At 39.1% G+C, this 8,824-nt stretch overlaps 2 protein-coding genes across 2 annotated transcripts; both read left to right on the forward strand.

Moving 5' to 3' along the window:
• Nucleotides 1-1,860: 1,860 nt before the first annotated feature.
• Cog8 (conserved oligomeric Golgi complex subunit 8) lies at nucleotides 1,861-7,661 on the forward strand. The gene is made up of 5 exons (XM_067768779.1): nucleotides 1,861-2,045; nucleotides 2,102-2,574; nucleotides 2,637-2,850; nucleotides 2,908-3,083; nucleotides 6,545-7,661. The coding sequence occupies exons 1-5, from the start codon at nucleotides 1,973-1,975 to the stop codon at nucleotides 7,355-7,357; spliced, it is 1,749 nt and encodes a 582-aa protein (XP_067624880.1). The 5' UTR covers nucleotides 1,861-1,972; the 3' UTR covers nucleotides 7,358-7,661.
• Nucleotides 4,195-4,784, forward strand: LOC137241314 (microfibril-associated glycoprotein 4-like). Its single transcript, XM_067768780.1, has one exon. It carries the CDS (start codon nucleotides 4,283-4,285, stop codon nucleotides 4,754-4,756), a length of 474 nt encoding a protein of 157 aa, XP_067624881.1. The 5' UTR covers nucleotides 4,195-4,282; the 3' UTR covers nucleotides 4,757-4,784.
• Nucleotides 7,662-8,824: the final 1,163 nt, after the last annotated feature.

Here is an 8,824-nt window from a genome sequence, read left to right on the forward strand (position 1 = left end):
AGGCTCCGCTGCTATAACCATTCAGCCACCACAGCGGTTTTTTGTTTGTCTTCATTTATCCTACTTCTATTCTGGTTCGTGCCAATTGATATTCACAACACTGCGACATCTGTTGCAGAATGGCTGTGAAAATTGGACTTGTTTGTTGGCAATGCTGCCATTGTGTCATATTTTATTGACACTTTTTCCCCGTGCTCTGGGATGTATTAACAATTTTTGTTGTTATATCGGCCTACTGATTTTAAGATCGCGGGTTCGAATCGAGCTCAAGGCCTAACAATAATTTTTTATCATTATTATTGTTATGATAAATTTTTTCTTAATTGAAAAAATTTTTAAATTAGAATAGAAGAAAGAAAAAATTTAGACAACTGCCAAAGCTCGTTGTATAGATCCATTTCGGGAACTGCTAAATTCCTTCATCGGCAACGTTTAGGCTCCGCTGCTATAACCATTCAGCCACCACAGCGGTTTTTTGTTTGTCTTCATTTATCCTACTTCTATTCTGGTTCGTGCCAATTGATATTCACAACACTGCGACATCTGTTGCAGAATGGCTGTGAAAATTGGACTTGTTTGTTGGCAATGCTGCCATTGTGTCATATTTTATTGACACTTTTTCCCCGTGCTCTGGGATGTATTAACAATTTTTGTTGTTATATCGGCCTACTGATTTTAAGATCGCGGGTTCGAATCGAGCTCAAGGCCTAACAATAATTTTTTATCATTATTATTGTTATGATAAATTTTTTCTTAATTGAAAAAATTTTTAAATTAGAATAGAAGAAAGAAAAAATTTAGACAACTGCCAAAGCTCGTTGTATAGATCCATTTCGGGAACTGCTAAATTCCTTCATCGGCAACGTTTAGGCTCCGCTGCTATAACCATTCAGCCACCACAGCGGTTTTTTGTTTGTCTTCATTTATCCTACTTCTATTCTGGTTCGTGCCAATTGAGCTCGATTCGAACCCGCGATCTTAAAATCAGTAGGCCGATATAACAACAAAAATTGTTTTTATCATTTTTTTTTTTAACTTTGAAAAAACTCGGAACAGCGTTCCTTCATTATATGTCATTCGACCATGGTACAATAATTATCATGCATTCGACTGCCTATTTCACTGCCTTCGCAACATAACCTCAATTTAAGCTGCCAATCTATATAGTAAACAATGGTAAATACACAAAGAAATTGAAATTTCTTTGAAATACAAGAGCTCTGTTTATGCGACAGTTACCCACCGACGTGTGCCGTACGTAAGGACGTTTGTCGTACGAAGCACGTTTGACCGAACTTTCAAGCCCGTAGGAATCAATGTATGCGTCTGTGTACATGTACATAACATATTTGTGTGTGTCTTGTTTACAGATAAGCACTGTTGCCATTGACCATTTTGCATGTATGCTTATGGAAACATCAACTTTTTCCAATTTAATTTTTGATATTGTAAAAGGCCGGAATACATATTAAATAAGTATAAATAGATTAAATATTTATAATCAGCACTTTTACATAATTATTTGGAATTATTTCCACAATTTTTCAAACTTTAATTAGGCGTTTTTGTATAAAATTGGAAACGGTCAAAAATTAGCGCACAAAAGTTTACTAGGTAACTCTGTCTAGTGAGAGAGCGATCAGCTGACACGTTCTTACGGAAAAAATCAAAATTGTTTTGATTTCTACGTTCCGGGCTACGTACGTACGGGCGTTGCACGTCGGTGAGTTTTCGTTTACATTGCACACTCATAAGATAGGTCGTGTCAGCTGACACGTTTTTTCTACGTACGTTCGTGGGTAACTGCCGCATTAATAAATCTGACATTTGGCTTTCTGTTTTGACAAACATTCGTGACAGGTCGAGAGTCAGCTGTTGAGATTCCGCCAACTCGACTATGACATTTGCGCAAACAAATTTTCTCCTGGCAAATTCATAAACAAATTTTAATTATATTTTATAAGGTTTTACAATGCAGAAAATTATGGAAATGGACATTGAAAGCGAGCGCTTGCTTAAGCTGATATTTCCTGAGGGATTGCCAGGTTAGTATATTGAAAAAGTTTAATATATATCGATTACTCATTTGCTTCTTCCACAGAAAACTTGCGTGAAAATCCGGAACTTCATAGTTATTTGGCCAACTTGGGCACCTACAAAGTTGAGCAGCTGAAGAAAGAACAGACGCGCTTAGTTGACGAAACCAAACGCATCATAGAGCAGACACAGGAATTGGCTATTTCCAATTATAAAACATTCATACACACCGCAGAGAATTCACGTTCAATATTCAGTGAATTTCAAAATGCCGAAGAGCAGGTGGGCAATTTGCTGGGTAAATTGCCGCTGTTCACCGCCGAATGTGAAGGTTTTCTAGTGAAAGCAGAAGACATAAATGAAAGTCGACGCATTAATTCAATCACATTAAAAAAGAATGCACAATTGTTGGAAATACTTGAACTGCCACAGCTGATGGAGCGCTGCATACGCGAGGGACGTTATGAGGAAGCGCTCGAATTAGCGAGTTATGTGCAAAAGTTAGGGCACAATCATGGTGATATATTAATTATAAAAGTATGAGCTAAATATGCAAAGTAGATTAGAAGTATATTCTAATAACCAAATTATTTTTGTAGAGTATCGTTCATTCAGTTGAGGCATTGTGGCACACTATGTTAGTGCAGTTGGTAGCTCAATTACGTACCGACCTTCAACTACCAAAGTCTTTGCAAATCGTTGGTTATTTGCGTCGCATGCAGGCATTTGGTAATAATGAATTAAAATTGAAGTTTTTACAAGCGCGTGATGCTTGGCTTACTGGTGCGCTGAAGGCAATACCTAAAGAAGATGGTAAGTGTGCTGGCTTATAGGGTGATTCCGCAACTTCAATTGTGCTATCCGTTTCAGCTCAGCAACATTTAAATAAGACTATAGAAGTGTCACGCGTCAATCTATTTAATATTATAACACAATATCGCGCAATATTTCCCGAAGAGGAGCAAGCTGCTGCTCCAGTTGTCAAGCCCTTACAAGGCGTGACCTGTGAGGGTGAGCGGTTATTTCAAGCTTGGCTACATCGGAAGGTAAATAGCGAAATGGCTCTTATTACTTAAGAAAGGTGTCCATAGCAATATCTAAAGAATATTGAATAGACATTATGTTTGGATAGTAAAAACATTAATATGCTTAGAGCGTACTCCGAAGCAATGGGCAGTATTCCGAAGCAATGGGCAACGCAACTAAATGAAATGGGGGCAAATAGTTATTTTTACAGTGAAAGTTAAAAATATGCCCTTGGTCTAAATTTATTAAATCCAGACAATCATAGTCACACAATAATATGTACGTTATATAGAGTCAGCCGAATCGAAACGAACCTCAAATTTGATCTTGACGAATGCAAAACCGAAAGTAACTTAACCCGAAACTGAAAAACAAACCAACCCATTCGAAACCAAATCGCTACTGAATGCGGGAAAACCGACAACGAATACGGATCCCAATATATAAGCTGAAGTGGGACCGAAACTGAACCTAAGTTGGTTCCGAATCTGAAACCGGGATCGGAATCCAACCAGAAAGGAAAACCAGTTTGAAACCGGAACCATCTGGAACGGAAATTGGATCGAACCCGCACAGAAACTGTAACTAAACGCCGACCGAAACGGGAATTAAAGCAGAACAAAACCGGAATCAATTCCAGACATTGACCAGAACGACACCAAATAAAACCCCCAGGTTAAAACAAACCCAGAAGAATTACAGGTGCCACAGGGTGGTGTCCTATCCCCACTTTTGTTGTATTTTTATGTATCGAAATTCCCTTACCCCAGCGGGTTAGGGGATACCCGCGGCAGGTATGATTGTCGTAAGGCCACTAAAATAATAAATAGATTTAAGGGGTTATGTTGCGCAACCCTTTCAAGGTGTTGCCAGCGCAAAATATAGCTTCTCCAACCCAATTGTCGACTTCACCTACCCGTGAGGAATCCTGTTTCTTTAACAGCCGAGGCTCTGGCGACCCTAAGTTACTCATGGATCTAGGGGGTGGGAGGGCGGTATGGATTTAAGGTTTTATGTGGTCAGACTAAATCGTTCCCGAGATGGTCGGGCTGGTGCCTTAATGGTGTTTGTTACCGGAACGTACCGGATCTGAATCCAGCAAAGGACCATCAACATCGATAATACTTTCACTTTTCCAGTGCTCTGTGATGCTGAGCGTTGGATCGTAGTACTACAACGTTTGGATGGCTCTGTCGCTTTTCACAATCGCACCTGGGATATGTATAAGCAAGGTTTTGGTAGTATTGGTGAAAATAGTGAATTCTTTTTGGGGTTACAACATTTACACGAACTCACGTTTAATGGTTTCTTTGAGTTACGCATTGATATGGAGGACCATGAGGGTGTTCACAAATATGCACATTATAGTGATTTTAGCATTTTCAATGAACAGTCCGCCTATAAAATGGGTATATTGGGCATTTATCATGGTACAGCCGGTGATTCGTTTATGTATCATGAGGGACAACAATTTAGTGCGATAGATCGTGATAACGATGCTAAATTGCAGGGTAGTTGCAGTGAACAATATAATAGTGCTGGTTGGTTTAAGAGCTGCATGGAAGCTAACATCTTTGGAAAGTATTTGGGTGGTGAAACAGATAAAGTCAATGAGGGCATGTATTGGGAGGCCTTCCATGGTTCAGAATATTCGTTAAAACGAATGAAAATGTCAATACGCGCCAAGTGTTAATTTAATGATTTTTATTTACTTAATTAAGTGTTATACTCCTCAAGGCTTTCTTATCGCTACAACAACAACAACCATTGTGTCCTATGCTAATTACTGCACAATAATGGCAACATGTCCCGGTCCTCTCATTGATAGGCTTTGACGTAAAATAAACCACTGTCTACCTAGTCTTTCCAGTTTTTTTTTCTTCGCGAAATTTGGCACTGTCGCCGGCCAAATATACGGCAACCTTATTTACAACATGGACGTGACAAAGGTCACCAATAGTTGACATATACGATGGCATTACGCTACCGACTATCCTATACTACGAAAAGACTACATTTTGGTGAGCATGCAGCCCCAATTGTACCGAAAATACAGAGCCGTAATAAAATCCTCAAATCCCTTGCTGGCAGTACTTGGGGAAAAGACAAAGAAACGTTCATTACCACATTCAAAGCAATTGGCCAGCCGATTGCATGCTACGCGTCCCCTATATGGTCGCCAAGCCTAAAAACTACTCACTGGAAGAAGCTACAGGCCTGCCAAAATACTGCTCTCAGAACTGCCACGGGCTGTCTCCTTATGTCCCCAGAAGACCATCTACATAATGAGGCGAGGATACTCCCCATCAGGGAGAGAAATGAGATGCTAACCAAACAGTTCCTGTTTAATACCCAGAAACCTGGGCATCCCAACAGATATCTGATTGATGAGCCTACACCGCCTAGGGACTTAAGGAGTCATCTCCGTAAGCATTATGAGGAAATACGGCACCTGAGACCTCAGCCGTACGAAGCAAAAAAACACAAACAGGTCCTCAGTGAACTCCACAAACAGGCGTCGGACCTTTATGCCAGGAATTTCCCGGTGAATCCAGTACTCAAAGAACTGTACCCAAATCTTGCGGAAGAGGAACGCATACTCCCCAGGGAAACGCGAGTCCAACTAGCTCAACTTCGTTCTGGATACCGTAACAGGCTAAACTTTTACCTATCCAGAATCAACCCCGACATACAAAATGTATGCCCCGCTTGCAATGTGTCCCCACATGACACCAACCATCTCTTTAATTGTAATGTGGAACCAACCCCTCTAACACCCCTTTCATTATGGTCCACCCCTGTTGAAACAGCAAGTTTCCTTGGACTCCCGTTAGAGGATATTGATGACAATTTCTGATCGGTCGCGCCTATTGAGTGGGGTGAAGCACTGCTACAACAACAACAACAACCAATGAACCCGTTGTCAATGATAAATACCGTAAACTTGCAATAGGTCAAATTCTTACTTATACTCCATGTATGTCCCGCTCGTAATGTGTCCCCACATGACACCGACCATCTTTTCAATTTCAATGTGAATGCCTATAACACCCATATCTCTTTGGCCAGCCCTGTTGAAACTGCAGTTTCCTTGGGCTCCCGTTAGAGGATATCGAAAGTAAACCAAAGCCGGATTGAAACCCACACCAGAACTAAATCGAAATTGAATCCGGACCGGAATTTCTCAAGTAGACGCAAAATAACCTGCAGCAGCAGGTAAAATTATAAATCAAAGTCAGATTTAAAATGTAAAAACTATGAGATCAAAACTGAATCCGAAAATGATGTATAAGCTAAGTAGCTAACATCTTATTCCTTAGATTAAGTTATTGTGTTTATTTCTGTATATAGTATAGATACTACTTTTTCTTTATTTCGAAAGAAAATTAAAACATTTTTCGGATGAATAGCCATTTCGTATTCTTATACTATAAATATTTCAAATACTAACTTCGAACACTAATTACAATTTCTTTTTCAGATCAATGATTTCCTGCAGACGTTGGAATCAGATTTAGAACGTGGCGTTAGCTCAATTGACACCGCACTCGGACAATGTATGTACTTTGGTCTATCATTCAGTCGTGTTGGTGCTGATTTTCGTGCAATCATGGTGCCCATTTTCCTGCGGGTAATACGGAAAAATTTCGAAAAATCCATTTCAACCGTAAATCAAAGCTTTACAACGGAACTCGAACGCTATACGCTTATAAATAAAGCTACTTTGCATATGCACAGTCATAAAGTGTACACGTCGGTCAATTCCGACGCAACATCACAGGAACAAGAATCCTATGGACCACCAGAAACCTTACTCGATTTCCAACCACTCGCTTCTCTATGCAATGGTTATTTGAATGCGTTGAATGGCCTACGCCTTTGTGCACCAATCGCTTTGGCAAATGATGTAACGCATGCGCTACAGTCATCATTGGAACTAGTTGCCACCAAAGTGTTGGCGTTCTATAGACAAGAACAACAAGCGTTCACTAGCGCTGAGCGTGAAACTTTCGTGAAATTATGTTCTTGCTTAGCTTATGATCTAATACCCTACATGCAACGTTGTATACATGCCATATTTCCACAGCAAACGCTTACCAATCATTTGGGTATAAATTTGTTGATGTTGGAGCAGGAAAGGATCACTTATTTTGATGCATCCAAAATATTGGAACCTTTAAAACATTTGTTGCCTAACAAAAAACCGGATGTCCTATTGAATAAAGAGGAAACGAAAACGACGACAACGGCTGCAGAAAAAAGCAGCGCGCCAGTTATCACGGCAGAAGGATGAATTACAGAATTTAATATATAATAATAGAATAAGCAATGGATACCTACTCTGCATATAATAGCTTGAATACAATGGCGCATAGTCATAGTCAACATAAAATATGTTTTAAATTTAGTTGCAGCTTTTCTTGAGCTTTCTATGAGCTATCTGTCAAAACAGCTGACCCCAAATTTAAAACCTATTTTATTTTGACTATGACTATGCGCCAATATGTCTAATAAGTACACAAAAGTTTTGAAGCCAAATGTTAAGATGAATACAAACAAATCCATATGCCCGGGCGTACAATAGGGTGGTGACAAGACTTGCATGTGTTTCTTTATGTCAATAATTAAAGCAAAAAATAATCTAGTTTTTCGTCCTTAGAGTCAAAATTCGAAATCAAAGGTGGAATATTTCATATCAATCCTGCAATACTTGCTTGATCTTACCCTTACTAAAGTTTCGAAAAAATACAGATTTGTTACTCTAAAGAACGAAAAGAAGCGAGGCGAATAGCTGAGACAGTACTTAATGCAGGTGAGCTAATACTGATATACTTTTTTTCCATGTTAAAGTCACCCTAACGTTAGAAAAACAGGAGTCAACGCATGAAAATTAACTGTCCTTATTGCTAGACAAGATGTTTATAATAACAAGTAAGTAAGGCTAAGTTCGGGTGTAACCGAACATTACATACTCAGCTGAGAGCTTTGGAAACAAAATAAGGGAAAATCACCATTTAGCAAAATGAACCTAGGGTAACCCTGGAATGTGTTTGTATGACATGTGTATCAAATGAAAGGTGTTAATGATTATTTAAAACGAAGTGGGCCAAAATGTGGACCAGGGTGACCCAGAACATCTTCTGTCGGGTACCGCTAATATATTTATATATGTCATACCACGAACAGTATTCCCGCCAAGATTCCAAGGGCTTTTGATTTCTCCCTGCAGAACTTTTTTATTTTCTTCTACTTGATATGGTAGGTGTCACACCCATTTTACAAAGTTTTTCCTAAAGTTATATTTCACGTCAATAAACCAATCAATTACCATGTTTCATCTCATTTTTCATATTTGGTACAGAATTATGGCATTTTTTTCATTTTTCGTAATTTTCGAAAAGTGGGCGTGGTCATAGTCGGATTTCGGCCATATTTTATACCAAGATAAAGTGACTTCAGATAAGTACTAAGTTTAGTTAAGATATATGGTTTTTTGCGCAAGTTATCGTGTTAGCGGCCCAGCGGAAGGACAGACGGTCGACTGTGTATAAAAACTGGGCGTGGCTTCAACCGATTTCGCCCATTTTCACAGAAAACAGCTATCGTCATAGAATCTATGTCCCTACCAAATTTCACAAGAATTGGTAAATTTTTGTTCGACTTATGGCATTAAAAGTATTCTAGACGAATTAAATGAAAAAGGGCGGAGTTACGCCCATTTTGAAATTTTCTGTAATCTTTGTATTTTGTTGCACCATAT

This window comes from Eurosta solidaginis, chromosome 2 (genome assembly GCF_040869045.1).
Source record: "Eurosta solidaginis isolate ZX-2024a chromosome 2, ASM4086904v1, whole genome shotgun sequence".
NCBI lineage: Eukaryota > Metazoa > Arthropoda > Insecta > Diptera > Tephritidae > Eurosta > Eurosta solidaginis.

Bases quoted from the DNA above. Each gene is read 5' to 3' on its own strand.
- Cog8 (XM_067768779.1), top strand. From the start codon at position 1,973: ATGCAGAAAATTATGGAAATGGACATTGAAAGCGAGCGCTTGCTTAAG. The intron at 2,046-2,101 runs GTTAGTATATTG...CTTCTTCCACAG, and splicing joins ATTTCCTGAGGGATTGCCAG to AAAACTTGCGTGAAAATCCG. The intron at 2,575-2,636 runs GTATGAGCTAAA...TTATTTTTGTAG, and splicing joins GTGATATATTAATTATAAAA to AGTATCGTTCATTCAGTTGA.
- LOC137241314 (XM_067768780.1), top strand. From the start codon at position 4,283: ATGTATAAGCAAGGTTTTGGTAGTATTGGTGAAAATAGTGAATTCTTT.